General features: G+C 42.3%; 1 protein-coding gene across 1 annotated transcript in view; it reads right to left on the bottom strand.

Annotated features, from left to right (window-relative positions):
- Window positions 1-22,450, bottom strand: part of LOC143332898 (unconventional myosin-XVIIIa-like) — a 57,261-nt gene that overhangs the window by 9,315 nt on the left and 25,496 nt on the right. The window contains exons 14-35 of the mRNA XM_076750735.1: window positions 21,265-21,351; window positions 19,335-19,473; window positions 18,060-18,219; window positions 17,767-17,953; window positions 16,517-16,742; window positions 16,237-16,346; window positions 14,925-14,990; window positions 13,329-13,457; window positions 9,200-9,343; window positions 8,906-8,995; window positions 8,654-8,773; window positions 8,419-8,536; window positions 7,038-7,165; window positions 6,701-6,855; window positions 5,754-5,877; window positions 5,423-5,623; window positions 5,088-5,198; window positions 4,475-4,579; window positions 4,159-4,305; window positions 3,812-3,925; window positions 2,612-2,728; window positions 1,699-1,782 (exon numbers count right to left, since the gene is read on the bottom strand). Of these exons, the coding sequence (XP_076606850.1) occupies window positions 1,699-1,782; window positions 2,612-2,728; window positions 3,812-3,925; window positions 4,159-4,305; window positions 4,475-4,579; window positions 5,088-5,198; window positions 5,423-5,623; window positions 5,754-5,877; window positions 6,701-6,855; window positions 7,038-7,165; window positions 8,419-8,536; window positions 8,654-8,773; window positions 8,906-8,995; window positions 9,200-9,343; window positions 13,329-13,457; window positions 14,925-14,990; window positions 16,237-16,346; window positions 16,517-16,742; window positions 17,767-17,953; window positions 18,060-18,219; window positions 19,335-19,473; window positions 21,265-21,351 (2,862 nt within the window). The remainder of the gene's footprint in view (window positions 1-1,698; window positions 1,783-2,611; window positions 2,729-3,811; window positions 3,926-4,158; window positions 4,306-4,474; window positions 4,580-5,087; window positions 5,199-5,422; window positions 5,624-5,753; window positions 5,878-6,700; window positions 6,856-7,037; window positions 7,166-8,418; window positions 8,537-8,653; window positions 8,774-8,905; window positions 8,996-9,199; window positions 9,344-13,328; window positions 13,458-14,924; window positions 14,991-16,236; window positions 16,347-16,516; window positions 16,743-17,766; window positions 17,954-18,059; window positions 18,220-19,334; window positions 19,474-21,264; window positions 21,352-22,450) is intronic.

The following is a 22,450-nucleotide window of genomic DNA, read 5'->3' as shown; positions in this document are numbered from 1 at the left end:
TATTTGCTTAGTAAACTGCATATTGACACTTAAAGGAAAGTCCTGAGTGTGTATAATGCACATGTAAACACCCTCTAAAGATTTCCATATATGAGCTAAACTCAGCTTTAACAGTCCAGAGGAGATTCATTTTGCAAACAAATGCAGTAACAAATGAAATGGGCTTGTATTAATGCATGACACACATGACATGTCAGAGGTTATCCTCTGAACAAATAGTGCCCCATCAGAAAAACACCATTATTATAAAAGCACGATTGTCAACATGTGTCTAAATCAGGTGCATTAACCTTTTTACCACATGAGTCTACGTTTATACCGAGCCTTAATCATTTAGCTGAAAACTCAAGCACAGAATGCAGTAAATACACCAATCAGAACAAGAGCTAAATCAGACAATGATACTGTAGCTCCAGGTGTATCATTCAAATACAATGCTGTTTGTACAGTGAGCCTAATTCAGTAGTACAATGTGCTCATGTCTACATGCTAACATGCTTTAGCGGCATACCTGCTCGATATGTTGATGTTTAGCAAGCATGCTGTTTTCCAACTTAATCATCTTATTTACTTACTATTAGCATGTTAACAGAACTAAAAAGAACCCACAGCTATATAGAATGGCACTTGGTTCACATAATACCCAGTTTATGCTGCAGCTGGGAGATAAAGTAATTCCAAAAACATATCTTTACCAAATTGTCATTGATAATGATGATAAACTTTAGTATCTCATAATCATGCAATTGATTGTGCATGTGAAATCTAGGTGACATTGGTAAGCCTGCAAAGGCTGTCCCACATGCTAATATGCTCAGCTCTTTGTACACAGAAACACTCAACAATTTGTTTCATCTTGGTTGTGAGTGCTAATACATTTCAAAAGCACATGACCACAGCCATTACTCATGAGATAAGAGATAGACCTGCGACAAACTCTGCATTGGCACAGCACAAACTCCATAAGAGCACAGTACGGAGCTCCTGGGACAGGAGTAAAATATCTATATGATTAGAAATATTGATACTGATCAACATGGGAAAATGTATTATGATAGTATTTGTTTGTCATATTACACAGCTCTGTTTTATTGTAATAATAGTCTATAGTAATGGTATAAAAGCTCAAAATAGTCATGTAAATCATGATAAAATGGCCAGCGTACAGTAACAAGGTTTTGCAGTTACTTCATCTGATGAGTAAACAAACCACGTTATACTTGTTAGCAACAGCCACCTTTTCATTTCCCTGAGACATTTCAAAATAAAATGATGCATGCATTGCATAACCTTTTCATGAACCAGAATGTCAAAAGAAAACAAAAACGCACACTCACACACACACACAATTGAGATAAATCGCTGAGACTGCTGCATCAAGTTGAGAGGTAATCATTGAAAGGACCAGAATGAATAATTTGATCGAATTGGTTAAACCACGGAAACAAGCTGCTGATTTTATGTACATGACCCTTCCTTTAAAAACGAGTGGTGCGAGGTGAAAGAACAATTTCTCCCCCTTGACTCTAAATCTTCACTGATTCCTACTATTTAAATGCAAATTGCATTGCAGCCTTTTTTTGGTCACAATAATCAGAGAAACTCTGTGAAAAGCTGAGGTCTAATCAGAGCGAAGTGTTGAAGCAGCGGGCAGGTTCCTGGCAGGCAGCTTTAGTGCTTTTGAATATTTCCTTGTACCTTTTCTTGGATCTCCTGCTTCTCCTTTGTAGCCTCTTCCAGCTGGGCCTGCAGGTCACTGATCTGGCTCAAGTCCCTGGCAGACTAGTACACACACACACACACAAGAAGAGGGTATGCGTATGTGTGTGTTAGAGAGAGGAAATGTGAGTGTCAAGGTGCACTTTAATTATCTCTAAATAACATCCCTTTTAATGTAAATGGTTAAAGGCAGAATGAGTAGGTTTCGTCGCTTGTGGTTTATAAACCTTCCTCCCTGGCTCAACAGCACCTTTTTGATGATCTGTCCCTCCCTCACAATCTGCATGCTGTTGCTAGCTGGGGGCTAGCACCCACTGCCCAATGGTTGACACCCAGAAACGTCCCTAACACAGCAAAATAAGAAAATACAGGCAGCATCTCTGCAGGTAAAGTCAGATACTTCTGGTGGGCCATAAGGGATGATTGAGAGGGATTATTTTTGTATTTGTCTATGCATTGTTTTTTTTAATGGAAAATCCTCTTCATTCTGCCTTTAATAAACATAATAAGTCCGTGCCAAATAATCTGTCATGTGATCTGCTGTAGAACAGATTGCATCTCCCTGTCTGCAGAGCACACACTGTGTTTAGAGGGGAACATGTCCTCCAAACCTCAAAGTCACGCTGCTTAAACATGCAGAAAAGAACAGAATGTTAATGCCGGCGTTAAAGACGGCATCCCACAATGTGTCAAACTAAACGCAATTAGAGAAATACAAATAATCTCAGGAGTTACACTGTGTCGTGGTCTGTTTCACTACCATGATGCCCCTGGATACTGACCAAGGTTTCCTGCACTGAGGAGTCAGCCTGAGCATTGATAACTGAGGGATTTATATAGTACTTTCAAGGCTTTCGATCTGCTCACCGAGGTGTTATGCGGGTTGAGTTACCTGGGCAACTGCTGCTTTGTGTTTCTTCATCAGCTCATTCATGTCTTCCTGATCCTCCTCCATACGAGACTGCAGGTCATTCTTCTCTCTCTGCAGACGGCTCACCTGCTCCTCCAACTGAAGCATGAAGAGAGAAGGAAACACAGACTTTAGCATAGAATGACGGGACTTATTCATGAGCTATTGAATATGATAAATGGTCATTAGCTGGCCGGGCTGCGGCAGTCCTGGAATCTCATCTAATGGCAATGAAACACAATCTGGAAGGAGATTCTGGCTGGAGGATGAGACCAATTGGAGATAATCAATTGGCTCATTTAGGCAGGGAAAAGTGCAGCCAGTGCAGCATACTGGTGATGTCCTATTTAGAGTTCATCCTCTGTGTTCAAGGGGGAGTCTCAGGCCCTCAATATGCATTCTCTAATCTGAGATATTTACAAGACCTACCCTTGCCATAAATGCAGCAATTAACAAGCAAAGCAAAGGCACACAGCATTCCGTGTGTCATCCCCAGAGACACAAACATCCTCAGTCTACGAGTCTGAACTGCAGACAGTGCTCTCATGAGACAGCCATTAATGAGCAGATGGGAGGGAAAAAAAAAAAAAAAAAAAAAACATTCGACAAAGCTTATTTATCCATTTGAGCAAAATGTTGAAATCAGATATATGCCAAAGGGCATTTATTATTTTAATATCCCACCATGGCTTGATGATGTGCGCATATTAATTCAAGAGCCCTGCTGCACTTTGAAGAGTTTAAATTTGATAGGCAGCAGCCCTCCATTAATTAAACATTGTTTGTTGTTTTCAGTTTGATTTGCTCATCAAAAGGAGGGTATGGAAGCATTCACACAAACACTTTCTCTTATATCAGAAAATCTGTTTCTGCAGTGAGATGAAAAATGGGGAGGTATATTTCATAAATATTTCTAGAGATGTTTGCTATCGCACATATCACACCTTATTGATGATGAACACACAAATAAACATATTGTGTTAGAAACATGCGCAGAACTGATTGACAAAAACTGCAACACAGTTCCACTATTTTCTTTTTTTCTTTTATTCTATCTAACTGAATTATTGCAAATTATGTGTGTGAGTAGCATGAAGGGGCTTACATTTGTACAACCCTGTGTTGTACAATACCTCGATGCCTTAATACATCACATGTTACACCTTACAGACACCAACTCACCGACATCTTAGTTTTGACCACGTCCTCCATCTGGATATGCAGGTCCTCTATTTCAATCTCCATGCTCTTTCGAGCCTTCACCGCTGCCGCGCAAGTGAACTCTGACTCCTCCAGCTGTGAGAAACAGGAGGCAGGAGAGGTTGGCGGAGAGGGGGAGGTGAGGGACAAACATTAGTGGGCCAAGATCAAGGATCTATGCTGGTTATGCAGAGGAATGAGGATTAATCAGCTTGTGTATTTTTGTCGTGTGAGAGGAAAGTTCAAAAAGCATGTTTTTTTTCTTTTGTGGTGTTTCACAGCTTCAAACCACCATCTGCTGAGACACAGTGTTCAATAGAGCGACGTACTTGATTTTTGAGCTGGGCGATCTCCCTCTTGCTGGGGGCGTTACTCTTCAGATGATCCAGCATAATCTGTGCATCAGCCAGAAGGACTTTGGTTCTCTTCAGGTCTTTCTTCAGCCTCTTCTCTGACTCCACATCCCTCTGGCTCACCTGAAAAACAGTATTGTTACACATACTCTGTGTTTCTACCCTCCTTCAAAACCTGTAGCGCCTCTCGAGACTCAAAAGCAGTTTCTTTCCAATCAAAAGAAGTGGCGCACGCTAAATCGCACACACTTAACCGCGCTGACAGAGACCGGAGGCAGAGTGATGGAAGTACCTGGTCCTGGGTGTTCAGCAGTTTGGACTCCAGCTCTCTTCTCTCGCGCAGCACTTTCTGCTTGTCTTCATACTCCTCCTCCAGCTGCACCTCCATCTGTTTCAGCTGCAGGACACATGAGCAGCGTGTCAGGATGCACAAACAGATGATCAGCGATAAACAAAGTCAGACGAAACACACCACCGCGTATCCTGTTCGACATGGCTGCTCTCACATGTCAAACACACATGGATCCCCCCTGAGCTGCTCCGCCGGCCTCAACATAGCTTTCAAAATAAAAATTTTATTCTATCAAATTCCAGATGGTTCATGTATAATACAGATACAAATACAAACATTGTATTCAAATTTCATTTTTGCTGTTCAGTCAATCAATATTCAGTTTTTTATTTCTACTCTGTGTTGATGAATGCAGCATATTTGTATACCACAGGGGACATTACAAACCTGAATTTGAAAAAGGAAATTCAAGAACTGAATGGGTCGGGCGATGCATGAATCTCAGGCCATGAAGCACAATAAACTTCAACACAAAGTTTGTGAATACAAGATACAGGAGCTGTGTATTGGGAGATTTTGCGCAAATCTAAGAGTGACATTGAGCTGCGCCTACCTTCTTACTGCAGGACCGCCTGATCTCCTCCACCTCTTCATCCTTACTCTCGATCTCTTTAGAGTGAGACTGCCGCTGCCTCTCCATCTCCATCTCAAGCCGCAGCTTAGCCTGAGTGCATGATGACGACACAGGCATAAAATAAAGGCACAAACCAAACAAGAATCTTGGTATGTTGGTATGTGACGATATGTTTGAATATAGTACGAATTATAGTGGAGGAAGTTTTTCTTGAGCTATAGGTCTAACAAAATTTTAGAGTTTGAAATATGACATAAGCAGCTTTTGCCAGTAAATATTTATCCATAAAAGTTCCACATCTGCACCAACTGTACCTGCTCCAGCATCTGGATGGTTCCAGCCTGTTCGTCCAGCTCCTCCTCCTGGTCTTTCACCTTGGCCTCCAGGTCACGAAGCTGCTTCTTGACCTTGGCCAACGAGGCCTCATCCTTGGACTCCTGGGAGGACAGATCCTGTAGCTCTGCCTCCAACTGCTGCACCTTCATATTCATGCCGCATAATTCAATGTCCTTGTCCTGCACGTGGAAGAAACACATTAAAGTGCACATCTGGACCATGTCAAACAGAGAGCAGGGAGACCGGACATATGGTCCCTGAGAGAGGCCATCGAAGTACATCTGAAGAGTGCATTGTAAAGTAGCTTACCTGCAGCTGCTGGCGGAGGTTAAACATCTCACCAGTCATTACATCTTTCTCTCGAGCCAGCTTCTCCCTCTGGCTCCTTTCTCTTTGTACCTCAGCCTGAGCCTGGTTCTGCTCCAGGTCAAATCTGGAACACACACACACACAGATACACATTCACAGGGCTACACAGCTCAGCAAAATGTTGATTGTGCATAAGACTAGGGTTGCATAGGGTTGAACATTTGAGCATCATAGTGCCAATATGTCTCAATTCACAGAAGGCTGGAGGCTATGGGAGATGTTAGTAGATAAAATTAGGACATCATTTGATATCACACAGTAAATTCTCGTGGTTTCGTGGAACTGTAATGCAAAGTAGTTGTGTATGAACAGTGTAAAATATCGAGCCTGCTCACTCACTCAATATCTAAGCCTCCTGTTAGGTAGCAGCGTCTTGAGTTTATCAGGTCTCCTCGAGACAGAGACGACACCAGTTCAGCGCTACCTCTGCTTCAGCCTCCACTTTTATCCCCTTCCATTAGCCATCAATTTACAATTGGGTTGTAATAATGTGCAAACTGTTTTCTTCAATCGTGTAGGGCAGAAACACTTATGGTTAGTGAACTTAACAGCTAAGTGTTTCATGCTGTCAGCTCGCTGTAATTCCCTGTTTTTCTCTCTGAAGCGCAGCTGAAAATAATTTCACCCACAGAGCATCTTCAATTAGCCACAGGGGAGAGATCACATTCTGCCACAGCGATAGCTTCTCAAGTGCTTAAAGTCTGAGTCATTTTCTCAGCTAATGCAATTCCACAGATTACAGAACATTTCAGTCACTATTCAAATTAAAGAAAACGTTAGTGTTCTGCCGAGTGGGTCAGAGTGTCTGTGCCCGGCCTCCCAAATAGAAAGCGGCAATATGTTCTCCATTATGTGCGCATGAAAGAAAGACGGAAGCTGAAACTGACTTCCTCTGTTTCTTCTCCAGATCGTGGTTGCGGCTGTGTAGGCCCTCCAGGTGAAGCTTGGTGTCCTGCAGCTCAGCCGTCAGCTTCTGGCACTTCTTCTTCAACTGCTGCACAGAGCGCTGCACATCCTCATTATCTGTCTGCAAATCAGCCACCTGCAGAGTGCACACACACACACACACACGTAAACACATGCAAACAAACACATCTCAATTATTCTTTCATGACAGCTCAGTGCTTATTAGCGTTATTACACTTATAAAACTGTCCACAAGTGTTTGGTAACCAAACGTGAAAATAAAACTTGATTGATTTAACATCTTAAAAAGTTCCTTGCCCTTCTCTCAAGATGTCTTTTGCCCTGCTGCTCCGTCTCCAGCTTGTCATCAAACTCCTGCTGGAGTTTCTTTTTGGTGAAGTCCATTTCACGAATGGCTCGGTTGTATTTTATCCGCCACTCGCCTCCTGGAGGAGAAGCGCACAATTCAGAAAATGACTGTGTGACATTTGGGTGGCTCCTGCCTTTAATGCAGGCCTAGAAGGATATACAGACAAAAAAGCTCAAAAGATCAGAAATGATGGATGCTGTGGATTACAGAGCGCACCGTGCTGGCTGTGATGGTTATCGCATTCAAGGGGCAAAATAATATAATTTTTCAGGAAATATAACTTCTTTCATCAAATCCAGACCTTAAAAGGTCACATAATTTGACAGGAAACTATAAAGCAGCTTTTTGCATTTCAATTCTAATCTTGGATAAACCTGAGCTAAGAATTCAAAGCACACCACAACAGTAGTTAGAGAAGGACATGTCTAAGTGGCACTTTCCACAGTTCTTAGCCGACCCTAATTCTGGAGCTGTCAGAGGCTATCAGAACTATAACAGCGGCCAGGCAGACATTCAGGTTCAGGTTCATTTCCAAGCCTTATCATTTTAGAAGCTGTCCATTTCTCCTTCACATAGCAACACCGGCTCCTCCATCAGGGCTGCTCATTAGCATATATATAGCATAATGACAACTTGCAGGGCCACCGGCTCTGATGCCAACGATTATTTTCTCATTCATCTACGAATTCTGATATGCTCTGTAATGGCATGTCTGCTGAGGAGGGCTAAAGGGGGGAGGGAAATCAGAAAAAAAATAAAGTCCCACGGACAATATGCTCTCAGCGGGAGCTCTCTTACCCAGCAGGTGGAGACCAATCAGCAACAGGCATTAGTTGTATGCCTGGGAGGGAACATCTTAATCCCCTAGCGGTAAATCCCAAACTTGGAAAATATACTTAATAGCATTACGCAAGATGTGACCAAGTCTCGGTGCCATGTCTCCTGCTGAAACAGTCAAACAAAGACACTAATTCCCGCAGCTACAATTAGTCTAAGAGAGATTTTTCAAACTGTGCACATAATGCTGGTATGAGCGGTTTAGTAAATTATGCTTCTGACCTGAGCTGACATGCCCATTAGGCAGGCGAAGGCAAGCTGCTGTCAATGTCACAAAGTACAATTAATTAGGGAATTGAATGCAAATGTTTAAGAACACTGATAGCTCAGACTGTGATTCCAAAGAGAGGGAGGAAGTCACTGCAAGTCACATCCTCAAAATTTGTTCTTCCTCAAACTCGGGGCTTAGAATTGAATGCATGGTGGGATGATGTCTCTGGTGTCTGCGGTGTCAACTCTGAGCGACAGCTAGCAGCTTCTAGCTCGACTAACCGGCGTCCTCATCCTCGTCGTCCATCTCCCCGTTGAGCTCCGAAGTTTTCATGAGCCGAGCTTCCATCACCTCCATCTCTTGTGATTCTAACTGTTTCTTCACGGCATCAAACTTAGCCTGGAATGCACAGAGAGACACATCAATCAAAGAGAGAGCTTGTCAGCCACATTCAAATCGGAATTTTTCAAATATTCTGTTGCCACAGTGCGTGTTAATATCAGTGTGTATATGTGCCTGTAGATCCTTCATGTCTTTCTCCAGGCGGAGTCTCTCTGATGTCTCAGTCTCCAGCAACTGGGACGCTGACTCACTGGTGCCTCTCTCATCAGCCAGTTCTGCCAACAAGTCTGCGATCTGGACACACACAGAGAGTGGGATGCAAAACTATAATCAAATCTTTAACTGAAATGAAAGAGTGTAACTCTGCCACCATTCGCAATAAAAGCATCCACCCAACATGCTTTGTCACAGGTGACGGGGACCCACCCTGCTCTCCAATCGATCCGTGTTCAGTCTCAGCTCATTTCGCTCTTTCTCCACCCTCTCAAGCTTCAGCTTCTGCTGCTGTATCTCCTCCTGCAGCACAGAAAGTAGCTACACGGGTTACATCTAATATCATAGGTGAAACTATGATATATTAAGTACTACAAGAAATATCAAAAATGAATAACAGGAAGTTCCATGCTGCTGTGGCAGGTAGCGCACTTTGAAAATGGATTAGAGGCTGTCTAACAGAGGAATCTATGAGGCAGCGTGCATCAGACAGAAAGGTCTCCTCACGTCTTTGCCTCGCATCTGCTCCTCAGTGAGCTGGACCTTAATGAGGGGCTGGACCGTGGTAAAGACCTTCCACCATGGCCAGTCCTTCACGCCACGGTTCTTCTTGATGTTTTTCTGGATGCAACGTATTGCTAGATCCTGAATCTGAACACACACGGGGAGAAGCGGTCACCAAAGAGGAACACATGTGGGACTGCCAGCGTTTGATGTCGTGAAAAGACACAGAGATACACAGATGAGTTGGTGTTTGCGTAATATTAATATAAGTAATCATATGTGTATCTGTAAATTGATGGTCTAATACAAATGAGGGCTTTATAACCAAGACAACAGAGATAATAATTACTTTACTGCAACAATATGTGAAGAATTTGGTGTTCAATGTAATACATGGAAACAGATGGTTTGAATGCAGTGTATTGCAGAGGTATCACAGGGAGACAATGTCCAGAGGTCCATGAAACAATGCCAGAAAATCAGGAAAATGTTAATTACTCACTGGAATAGAGGCTTTACAGAACTCATCTGCTGTTACCATATCATCCTCAGCACCGATGAACAATATTTGAAAAACATTTCCGTCCTCAATCTTGTGTATATTGCCTGTGCATGGGCTAACAGCTATCCCAGGACTTGCCAGCCTCCTCTGGAGAGTTTCTGCAGAGTGTGTTCCAAGGCTGGAAGCTAATTTTTGATTAATTAAATCAAACATGTTGGCAGCTAATTCCAAGTATTACACATTTTCCATGCTGCTTATGCATGAGGCTCTCTAGCAGCAGCAGATTATGGGCAAACCCAATTAGAGCAACACAATTCTCAGCATCAGGTACATTTCTCCCTGAAGGTACTCTCTATGACCAATTAGGATTTGTCACACAGTGAAAGCTTTAACATGGAGCAAATGCCTCAAATCTTTGACAGAGGATTTAAACAGGTCTCACTTGTCATATTTAGTCTAAAATGAATGGAAAACAAACAAAAGATTACATTACACGAACGCCGTGGATAAACACGTTGGTATTCATATCACATTAAGAGGATGTGACAACTGAAAAACTGTGTGATGTGAATTAGGATTACGAGCCAAGGTTAAGACAAAAAACATGTCCCATTCTCTCCCTCACAATTCCACATACACATGCATGAGTTTTCAGCCTGTGTGCATATGCAGGGTTTGCACGCAGCCACGTCTGTATACATGTAAGACATCTGAGTTACTTTGATCTCACTTCAACATGAATTAATGCCCTGCTAAAGGACAGCGGCTCTGATAACATGTATGGTCTAATCTGGGACCTTTTAGTTCATTAGTCCTGGCCTAATGTCATTATCGTGACACTATCAAATGACATTTCAGTCCTGAAATGCTGATACATATAAAAGAGATTTATCCTGGCTGTTGCTTAGCATGGCCTTGAAAAATGTAGCTAGTTCACACTATACAAAAACACCAATGCAGAGCCCATCGCATGCTTTTATAGTGGGAGGTATTCATGTTCTTGCGATATGGAACTATGGGATTACATGCTTCAAATAAATGAGACATCCTGTAGAATCCCTTGTCTGATAAAGGTATATCTTTACTTTCTCTGAGCAATGGAGGGAAGAGGTTCAAATGAATAGATATAGTATGACTGGGTTAAAGCTAGCTTTATACATGCTGCTTTATGCTGATTTCAAATGCAAATAACTAAAAAAAAGAAACATTTGTAGGGTACCTGAAGGACAAAACTCCCAATGCGGTGAGTGCCTGCTGAGGCAAAATAACAGACTTTTATAATGTCAGGTTGTCCCCTTGAGGAGCCGGTTGAGACAGGGGGAAAAAACAAGAAAAACTGTGGTTTTGTCATTTAATGTCACATGGGCTTGGCACAGCTTCACAAGGGTAACATGCCAGGGAATATCAATCAAGGGAAGTTGCGACTTTCTGTCACATCCATATACATCAACCAGCACTCGTCTGAGAGGCTTCACCAGAACTCATCCGCGCTGTTCCAGAGGCAAATTATCATCTGCTGGAGCTGCTAAGACTGGATACTTGAAACAGTGTAAGAGGCAATGGAGCCCAATCAATTTTCACAAAGGGATAACAGGGTAACAGCAAGGGCGCGATTGGATGTTATTATATGATGATTATTCTAAGATTGAACTGCAACACAGTCTGTAAATCTTCTACATGAAGAGAAGGGAAGATGAAAATCACTCAATAATCCACCGCAGCCCTGCTTCTCTTCCATTACTCTGGTGTCAACTAATTGAATCAGGACTAACATAAAAAGAATGAGATTCTGTGAGACAAAAATGCCCTTCAGGTAATCCTTGGAAGAAGAGGCTGCACTATACATGCCATACATGTAACAGCTGTGTGGTTAGAAATCCAGCCTACTGTAGCTGCTTGAGCAGCAGATTAAAAAAATAGGGAAAGTGAAGCAAACCAGATCAACATCTTGTCTCTCGTCTTTGTGCTAACCAAAGATGCAGCTGCATATTTACCATACTGACATGACAGTGGTATCAATCCTCATCTGACACTCTGCAAAGATATTCTGTATATTTCTATATATTAAGTATAGAAAAATGGTCCTTGAAATGTATCCTAATTTATCTTTTTATGTGTGCTCTGCTGCGTATACTTTTTCATTGCCCTAGTCAGGATGAATAAAGTTTTTTTAATTTAGTTGATTGATTCCTGAGATGAAACGAGTATGACTATGAAATAACGTGTGTAATCATGTGCACAGTTTAAGTAAGCCTCTACACTAGATCATCCTTTAGCCCCCAAAATGATAGAATCATTGGTAGCTTTCATCACATTCATAATTGCATGTTACATCTTTCCTGACCACATGAAAAACTGAGTTTATGGGCAATAAAATAACAAGATAAAATAAAAATAAAGTCTTATCTTTCTTTTATAGATACATTTGCAGAAGACAGGGGTCACACGGGGGCAGAGCGAAAAAACGGCCTCTTTGTTAATGGATTTTGTAATTGCCTGGTTGCCTGGCAATTTAGAACAGTTTTCCTGCCGTTGATTTTCTTCAAGTTCAAGCAGATTGTGAAGCACCGAGCCCTCAGCCTGCTTCCTTGTGTGAATAATGACCTTTGAACTTAATAAAGAAAATAAACTGGCCTCTCTCGGTTCCCCGTTTTCGACCAACATCCATTACTCAAACTCCTGTGGTAAAAACAGCAATAACAGAAGAGAGCTGGAAGTCCAGTAATATAAAAGGTCATATTGATTTACCTTATTGCAAAGATGACAATTTAATGGTTTCACTGGCGTCATGTACAAGTGAACAAGATATTTACTCACTAACAGCATGTCATACTGCTGTAGAGCAGCAATGTTGATTCTGTTTCTGCTGGTTCATCACTAGCCAACTGAAGCGGCACATTCACTTAAACAGTAATCACAGAGAGGGAGAAGGACTGTGGGGCTCCATACATCACGAGAGGACATGTATGAGGTTCAGAGAGATGGACCCATCACATGCTGGGAGAAAAATGGAAGAGGGGTGGAGCAGACGGGACAGTGAGTCAGCGGCACGTTTGATAAGGCTGCGTTTAACGGGAGCAGATTGATAAAATGCAACATAAATGGACGTGTCACTATCAAACGTCCCCCTGGGGGAGCCAATTGGATGGATTACATTCCAGGAGGGAGGGGGTAAGGGCAATAGATTTAGAGAACACATTTATAATTAGTTGAAGATTTACAGCAGAGCTGGTTAGATCTACCCCTGGAGCAGAGCAAACAGGCAATAAAATTAGCTCTGAGCAGTGAACTCTCAACTCCTGCTGGACTCCAAGGCAACAAGGCCTCTGGAGCTCACATTCCTCAACTACTTTATTAAAGAACATGCTAGCAGCAAAATGGACCTTGATGCTTAATTTGTCCGCCTTTGCGAGTATCACATTTCTTTTTGCATTTGCATTTGCAACCCGAGTCTTGCAATATAATAAAGTGAATGTATTTGATTTTCTGTCACTCAAGTGATGATTTGGATGAAATGTGTGATAGATACTGCATAACTGAATTCAGATGAAAATATTCTCGGTGTTTTGGGGCTTAGACTAGCTTTAATCAAAGACTAAACCGCCCCTCTCAATGTGACCTCTTGCCTACCTTTCTCTTCTTGAAGGCCTGCCGTGCCAGGTAGCCTCTACAGGCAGCTTGGAACAGCGTTAGATTACGCTTGGTCTGCTCATCTCTCTGTTCCTCCAGCTTAGCCAAGGTGCCAGCTCTGAAGAACAACTAGAGCACAACACAAACACACACATAACATCAAGTGAACTTACTAGCAAAGGATGCAATCATTGAGAGATCATGTAACGCTTATTTTAGCTGTGGGGAAATTAGATTTAGAGGCCCTGCTTCAGTGTGAAGCGCAAGAGCAAAATAAAAACAGAGCGGAGTTAAAAAGTAAATAAGTGCACTGAAGCAGCAAGTCAATAAGAGGCAGTGTAATCCATGGACAAGCGAGTCTTATCTAAGTGAGAAAGCTGTGATTAAGTTATTATCTCGGACAATCAGCCTTGTCTGTATCCAATCTGGGCCAAAGGTAAAACACAGGTAAACAGCCAATAGAAAGCAGATCATGTCACGGCTGGTTCATACTTCAGAGGGATTAGGTGCTGTGAATGTATTCCAGATATGATAGCAGCAAGCTATTAAAATGGATGGATGGTGTCTCCACCCAAGGTCTCTCCACACAGTCCCACTGCCTTATAAATTACCAGACCCATATGTGATCTGTTAATAAAGCAGAAGCTGGAATTGATCGACCAGCTGCAAGGGAATCTGCAAACCAGTAGGGAGGACAGATGCACTCAGTGACATCAACGAATATTGCTTCCAAATTGCTTAGTCAAGCTTGAGCTTCTTGTCTTTTATCATCATCCGCTGCATGCAGCACCTTCGAAAATGTATGTAGTGATGGTGTTTGGAGCCACGTGGCCACCTCTAACGGCAGATTTTATCCTGTCGAGAGCCGTGCCACTTCCACTGCTATAGGGTTATTTGGGGCTGGTGTAATTGGCATGCAAGTGAGGCAGGTTGCTAGGAAGCCACTGGAATGCTTTGTGAATGGCCAACTGTGCTTGTCTACTTCTGAGCCCATTTCACACTGCTAAGTGAGGCACCATGTGAAGCTGCCTCCAAACCATTCCTGTGTCATGTCTTTTAAAAGGGCCTTGTACAGCGCACATATCCGGGAGCATAAGTTCCACTGTTTTGTACATTATTGTTTCCTTTGATTTCCTTCCTGGCTGATGGCCACTTTTCCAGCTGATAGGATTAGACCTCAGTGTGCCAGGCAGTGTTTACTGTGATTACTTTACAACGGTCTTGGTGAAAAACAAAGAGGGCCATCAGTTGCAAGAATTTGCTCTAATGACCTGAAAAGAAAGAGGGAATTACAGTCACACAGTCGGGCAGGGTAGAGACGTGCCTCTCGGGTAGCCACTGGCTATAAGAGTGGAAGCAGGGGTAAAGCTTGGCAACGCTCCAAAAAAGGATGGCAAACAAACCTCAAAGACAGACAGGTGTAATGAAAGACACACTCCCCCAGACAGGCAGTGTCTTTACAAAGAAAAAAAAAAAAAGGATAAATAGAGCCGTGCGCTGAGCTTTAAGAAGAGTGAAACTGGCAGCGACTCACAGCAAAGGTTTATTTGAGCATTGTAAAGCTGTTTATCATTGAGATGTGGTGGCATTACTCACCCTACTCAGACCCATGTGGTAGCTGCTCTTCTCCAAATCCAAGGACTCCAGTAGCTCCTCCACAGCCTGGGGAAAGGCACACATGTACACAAACATACGCACACACACACACACACACACTTAAGTCTTTCAACTGCTGGACCCAGTGGGAACTTCTACTGACACCGCAACACTTCAGTAGTCCACAGTTCCCCTAAGTTGCCATGCTGAACTAATGGTACAGTGCAGTTTCCTCTCCTCTATCACATCCATACCCGGCTGGATTTTGTTTTGAAAGTAACTCGGCAAGCATGGGAAAAAAAGTTTGGCTCCTCAGAGCTTCCCAACCCCAACCACATACCAATTACAACTTGTCCCACAGAATCCACCTGCTCCTGGCTTATTCCTCATGACCCCCTGGTGGTCTTGGCCCTATTGCGGCTTTGAACACATAAATCCTATGCAGAGGAACACCTTCAGCCAGCCTGGAGCCTCTCCCTGTCCATCTACCAGCATGTGCATACTGTAGGTGTATTGTTGTCTCAGCCTCTTCTCTCCACTTGAGCCTCCAGCCTGAAAGACCACATCTAGATTACACCAGGAGAGGTTTGCCACGAGCACTGAGGGGCTTTTGTTTGCCAGTGTTTCCACAGAAACTCAGCCCCAGTACGCACACACAGGGGAAAAGAGCTTTTCTCTTCCTCAACCCCATTCTTTCACACTCTCTTTCTCTCTCTCTCTCTCTCTCTCTCTCTCTCTCTCTCTCTCTCTCTCTCTCATTTCGCTCTAGAAACAAACTTTTGTATTCTTTTTCCCTCCACTGCACTTCAACCGGTACCTCTCTTGCAGAGGACCAATGCACCAATGCACAGCACGTCCTCACTGATAGTTAACTTTTAAGAATAAAACTTCTTCTTCTGTTTTTTTTTTCAGAATCATTATTCATAAATTTAAAACAAAAGCTCTGCACAGGTGAAGCACCTGCACTGTCAAAGCAACAGGGAGAAACTTTGGCTGCTATTTTCCAATGTTCACGTTACCTAAAAATGATAAGTGCAGCTACTTGAATGTTTTTTTTTGTAGCTTTGAATTCAAAGTACTCTCTAAGCCACAATACTGCTGTGCCTCTTTAACAGGCATGATACTGATAAGGTTAAGTTGATTAGATCATTATAGTGGCTCTGATGAATGAGGGTTTATTTCTCTGTCAGTTGGCTGCTGACAAATCAGGGGCAGATGTAATGAAGCTGCCTCCTCACAACATTAATCTTCGCTGTGCTTGGGCACAGAGAGCTGAGAGCTGAACATTTTCCTCTCTCGCTGATTGACTCACTCTCTTCTCGTCCTTCACAATGTAATTCCTCCCATGCTTCTTGGTGAGGTGCGGTGCCAGCACGTCAAAGCGTCGTCGGAACTCAGAGAACACCATGTGATCGGGGTAACCTGTGAAGGTCAGGATTGAATAACAGCATTATATTCAGGGGAATGTTCAAAGAGAGGTTTTGGAAAGGACTGTGTGAACAAAAAAAAAAAAAAACAGATTTTGGTTGGATTTCTTTCAGTCTGTGTTTCTATGCCTGTTCTTAATATCTGATTTCAGCACACCCCCTCACCTTGCCTGTAGATCCGGAGAGCATCGAGCAGCTTGGAGCCACGCAGCTGAGCACGGAGCAAGGCTACATCCAGCTGCATTAAGCCATGATCTCCATGCTCCCCTTGAGCTTCACATTCTCCTCCTTTGAACAGGGATCCACTCAAAGCCTTGAGGGCATCTGCCTTGGGCAATATGCAGTGAACAAAGTGAATTCTGGACCTCCGCACCATATCAAGGAGAGCATCCTGGAAAAGCGAGAGCAGGGTAAGGGACTGTGGTAGGAACAGGCCGTAACCAATGCAATATCTTCCACTCTGTGTAATCAATAGCTTAATTTCTTGACTTAAAATAAACAAATGCTATGGAATGTGACATGCACATACATAATTACATTTACTAATAACGTTGAACAAATTAGAGTTTTAATACCCACATGCAGGTTAAATCTAATCTTAAATCTGTATGATGCTATTTTCAAACATTCAGTAAATCTATGGCAACACTGGAAGGCAGATAATAATAACATCATCTCAATTTGTTAAGTCTAGCTTTAGTGTGTTTCATTACTCTGTATTCTGTAAAGGTTTGCTGTGGATTTCCATAGAAGGCTAAATGTTTTTAGCTTTCACCCATTTTGTGTTGAGAACTACACACACTTTCATGCTAACTTTCGGTGCTCACTCTTCCAAAGGTTGCATTCCCTGCTGCCAGAAAGGACTATTCATTATTTTTTTGGCTTTTGCTCCTTTAATTTTTAAATACCAGGTTTGGGTTAGCAAACAGCCCAGTATTCCTGGAAATTATTATGTTGGATGAGTCCGCACCTCACAGTTAACATCCCTAACCATAGCTTAATAATTTATTTGCCAGAACATTGCCAAAAGACATTGGCTGTGAACATAATCCAGGCTTTTGCAGAATCATCCAATAATGTTCTTGTCAGGCAATAAGGTTGGGAGCAAAATAGCTGCAGAACTCCTCTGATAGCACATTAACACCAGGCCTGATATCATTCTCAAATCTATCTCTGGGTGCAGTCCAAATACTGGCCTTCATCCCATCCATTTTCTTTTAAGCTGCATTGAGCAATTTGTTACTGCGATAAGGTCCAAAGTACACGACAGTACAAATCCACAATTATAAGCATTGATATACTCATCGCAAGTTCTCCAGTAACTTGTTAGCAACCCGAACAGGAAATGATTAATGAAAAAAGGCGCAGTCTGGGATGCTGATTCTCAGTGTGTTTGGCAATACATCTCCTCTCACCACTTGAAGCTTTATCTGGATGCACAAAGACTTCTTCTTGATAGCAGCCACCCCTGTGGTGAAGGTCTTCCTCATGCTAGTGGCCCGTCGCAAGGACAGCTGAGAGACACCTTCAAGGCCTGCAATGGAACCGGCCAGAACAGTGGCTCCACTCGCTCGGCTCATGAACAATGAGCTGATTATCTTCCTGCAAGAGACACACTGCTTCAGCCTAAGGTTTTGCAAAAATCCTCTAAACTAATAATTCATGTGACAACCCCCGCAAAGATAGACACTTCCTGGTCGATGCATACTTCTGGGAGTCCTTCAGGAGGCTTGCAGCATTGGTGGAGGCAGGATTCTGCTTGGCGTAGTTCAGCCACCCACATGTATTGTACTCCACCCAATCAGTCCCGTGGCTGTGGCCCAGCAGGAAATGATTATCCTTTTCACTCTTCAAGAGGAAAGTGTGACCTGGTGTAAATGTAGGAGGTAGTGTGAGATTCCCTGACTCATTGTCCATATGCAGCAAGATGACAAAACTGAACAGTCTCCTTCGGGAGTTCAGGAAAATGTTTACACCGTCTGCGTGAAGGGTTTAAAGCAAGCTGATTCATCTTCTGGGATGTACGGTCTGTCGCAAACCTACATAAACTTTACTGATACAATGATAATAAAAGACAAGCTGTTCCCAACCTAGTTGTTAATGGGCCCTGTTTGCCTGTGCACGCAGTTTTAGAATGAAATGTTTAAATCCATGTTACTGTGCTGTCATAAATAATGACTCCAGCATGACACACTAGCATATTAGAAGCATACTAGCTCTTTAGTCATTATAAAAGTTATATATTATAAAGTTTTCCCTCAATAACCTCCTAATTACTGTGTATTGGTATTAAGAAAGTTGTTGTACATGAATTACAAGCTTAACAATGTAACTCTAATCTGTAATCAGCCTAACCCCAAGAATAAGGAATAAACATTGACTAATAAAGAGCCAATACACTACTAATATGCATGCTAACTATTCGTGTGTGTGTGTGTGTGTGTGTGTGTGTGTGTGTGTGTGTGTGTGTGTGTGTGAAGAGCATGAATGAGAAGCTTTCAGCTGTTGTTTTGGAAGGCTGCAATGACACTCTGCCCTCTATTTTTTTCTCTATTAGTTCCACTAGAAGAATTTTTATAAGCTGCAAACTTGGCAAGTAACAGTTGTCAAGGTTGCCAACAATATACATAGAAAGGATTTGTCGGACTTATCTACAGTATGATACCGGTCAATCTGTCGAATAGTGCTTTGTGCACAATCTATTATAGGAAATGTCTTTATCTAAAATTAAACCTCCAGCCAGAGTTGGCAAATAGTGTGAATGAGAGTAAAGAATGATTCTGCTCTCATAAATGATGGCAAATAGCACAACAGAGATGAACTTTCACATAATGTCAGTTATATTTGGATCTAATATTCATATTAGCTTTGCTGTTGAAAAAATACACTACAATTTTTCTGTTCATTTCTTCAAAGACTGTTATGGGGGGGGGGCATTAGCTTAAAGTCTGACTTTATGTGTGCATGTGTGTCCTCTCCTCGCCTTTGCTCTCGCCCTCAGCAGGGCCGTAGTAGCTAAAGAGACGTCCCAACAGGGTTTCCTCTGACCCCCCAGGCTGCAGCGCCTCCTCCTCCATCAGCCACAACAGGCCACGTGCCTCATCTGTTCGCACGGTCCGTACCTGTCAAATAAACATGTATACACACACACAAGACACATATGCACAAAGGTCCTTAGCGTGGTCCTTGTCTGGCCACAAAACAATCTGTTTTACCTTCAGTGCTTCAGGAACTAGTCCATGACTAGAAATGACTGGTAACTCATGACTGTCCTGAATTTATCTTACTTTTCATTTCACCTATTTGACCCTCGAATAATGTCTGCCTCAAAAAATAATTCAGTCCCCAACACATGAGTAACAAACCACCTTGCCACAAGGACATTTAGCGTGCTTTTTAATTTAATGGGAACACACTGATGGATCAGAGGATATTTCAGACTTCATTCTTTATCCACCTCCTGAGTGCAGAATAAAAGAAGATATTGCTTCTTGTGAAAGGTTGTGAAAAGTATCCTCCTGAATGCTGAACGCTGGCCTGTATCATCAGTGTTTCCTTCAATATTCTGTTCCACTAAATATCAGTAAAAGCAGAGTGCCGTACCATATGTTTTCCCAGCATGAGCCGGTTGTGACAGGCCTGATAGTAATACTAGCATCAGAAATTAAACTTTCAAAAGCATTTTGGGTCTCTGCACCCTGGGGCAGTTTCTGCAATAATGGCATCATCAATTTAGCTTTTCTGTCTAATCAAAAGGGAAACGAACAGGGAGTTCATGAATGCGAAGAGGGGCGTGGGAAAAGGGATTAAAAAGTAATACAATTAGTATTACAATTAGTGTGAACACAGAGGAGAAAATAAAAGTCACACCAGCATCGATGATCACGGAGTAAGTGCGTGGGAAAGGTTTTGTTGTGTCCTTGTATGATATCAAACAGGTAAGTGTGACTTTACTGGGCTTTACTTTGCAGAACTCAAAGGCACGCTGTGTTTTTTGCTCAGTCCTTCGCTTGAATGATGCACTTTTGGTCCAAAGACATTTCAAATAAGCCGCTATTGTTTTGTGGATAACAATGAGCTCCACGCTGAGGTAGCCAGCTCGGTTAGCATGGCTAATGCCTGCATCCGCCCTGGGAGCACAGAACCAAAAACTGTTTCAGCAGCTATCAGGAAGTTCCACTGGAGACATCCTTATCAACAGTGCACACTACACTGACTTCAAACACAACACAGACTATCAGTTTCCAGGAGACATGTGACAACTATGGCTACTAAAGCTGTTTGTGATAATGGACATCTGAGCTACAACAGGAGAAAAGAAAAAAAAAAGAAGCACCTTTGATCAAAATGTCTTTTCAGTCTAAGCAGCAGATCTGACTTGACTTTAGAAATGACTTTGAAGAATCAGTGTTTTCTTCCACTTTGGTTTGTAGTGTGATGCACTACAGTTCACTGCTTCTGATGACATTCTCATTTGAGCGTGGACCCTTTAAAAAGTAAAGCACTCAAACCAAACACATTGGAATTATACCATCGTGATCTATGACTCTCTAAACTCTGCCATTTCTGTTTCCATGGTGCAGATCACAGGCTGCAAAGGCCAAACATCGATTTTCTTTCTTGAAGTCAATTCTCTAACCTTTCTTCTCCTGTTCCTTCCCTCTCTTTCCAGCCTCTGCCAAACACCTTTCAATATTTAAAAAAGAAAACTTCTGATGTTAAAAGATGACATGCATTGTTGTGCCCAGAGATTACCATCTGAAAATAGATCATGAAAGGGATGCAAGTCCCTTAGGTGTTCTGAGAGGCATTCAGAGGGAAGCTATTACACCAACAGCAGATTTATGCATGAAAACATGCAGACGTTTGAGACAGAATTGAAGACAAGAGACACATTAAAACACTGAACTTACCAGCGCTTGGCTGGAGGCTTGGTCTACCACGGCTACAGACAGAGATGTGCTGGGGTCTGTGTCATCCAAAGCAAGCTCTATGTTCTCCTGAGGGAAGACAGGCAGATTGACAGAATCTTTAATGACTTGTGACGATGCTAAATAAAAGAAAAACAACATTTTTCTGGTGAAAATAAAAGAATTTGAGAAAAACAAATCTGCTTGGATTAGATTTTGGAATCTCTTTTAAGAAAGCCATGCAATGATTGACATAGGTTTCAGCATGCTGAGCAGCTCACTGGCCTGGATAAATATCTTTCTATGGACATGGAAAAATACATTTAACTGCAGGGCTTGATTTTCATAAAACAGCTCCTCCAAGTGTGCAGCTGGATGGGAGGGTTAAATATATTAATACAGACAGACTGAGGGTCAGCTTGAAGATCTTTTGCAGATGTCCGAGGTCCTTTCTCCACCATTCCAACAATCCTTTGGGACAATCTTTGGTCAACTTTTCTCTTGCATCCTCTTCCAGGGAGGTCGGCCGCAGTAGCATGGGCCTCACACTTCTTTATAACAGTGTGCATGGTGGACACAGGAACGTCAAGGTCTTTGGATGATGGACTTGTAGCCTTGAGGTTGTTCACAGTTGGCTATGATCTCCTGTCTGACCTCCTAAGGTCTCTGCTTCTGTTTGGTCTGTTCTGTTCAGTGTGGTACACACAGTGACAAAAAAACAGCAGAATGAGCACATTGCTCCATTTAAACTGGTTGACTGAGTGATATCAGATTGCAGACAACTGTGACTCAACACAGCTCAGTTCAATGTGAAGCACCTGCTTGAAATCCAATTCTGTCTAGCAACTTCTAAAAAGGCCCACATAATATTCTCCAGGCCACCTTTTTTCTGTCTGTTTTGCTCCATGTGCAAACTATTAAATGTTTTAGTTTCACAATTTTCTGTATTACTGTGTGTTATTTGAAACAAACAAAAAAAAATCATCACCCCACTGTACCCTTTGCCTTGTAGTCTATTTTTACTTCTGTTCTTACTTAGTTTCATATCCCCTTTTTACCTTGTCTACTTATCTGTACTTATTTCTGTCTGAATTTCCCCTCTGGGAATCAATAAAGGCTTATCTTATCTTATCTTACATTATGTAACCATGTTTCTCTGAGTGAGGAGCTTACTGTCCTTTTTCAAGCA

Source organism: Chaetodon auriga, chromosome 15 (assembly GCF_051107435.1).
Source record: "Chaetodon auriga isolate fChaAug3 chromosome 15, fChaAug3.hap1, whole genome shotgun sequence".
NCBI classification, from domain to species: domain Eukaryota; kingdom Metazoa; phylum Chordata; class Actinopteri; order Chaetodontiformes; family Chaetodontidae; genus Chaetodon; species Chaetodon auriga.
The sequence above is the reverse complement of the archived record's forward strand: the minus strand, read 5'-3'. Positions and strand labels throughout refer to the sequence as shown.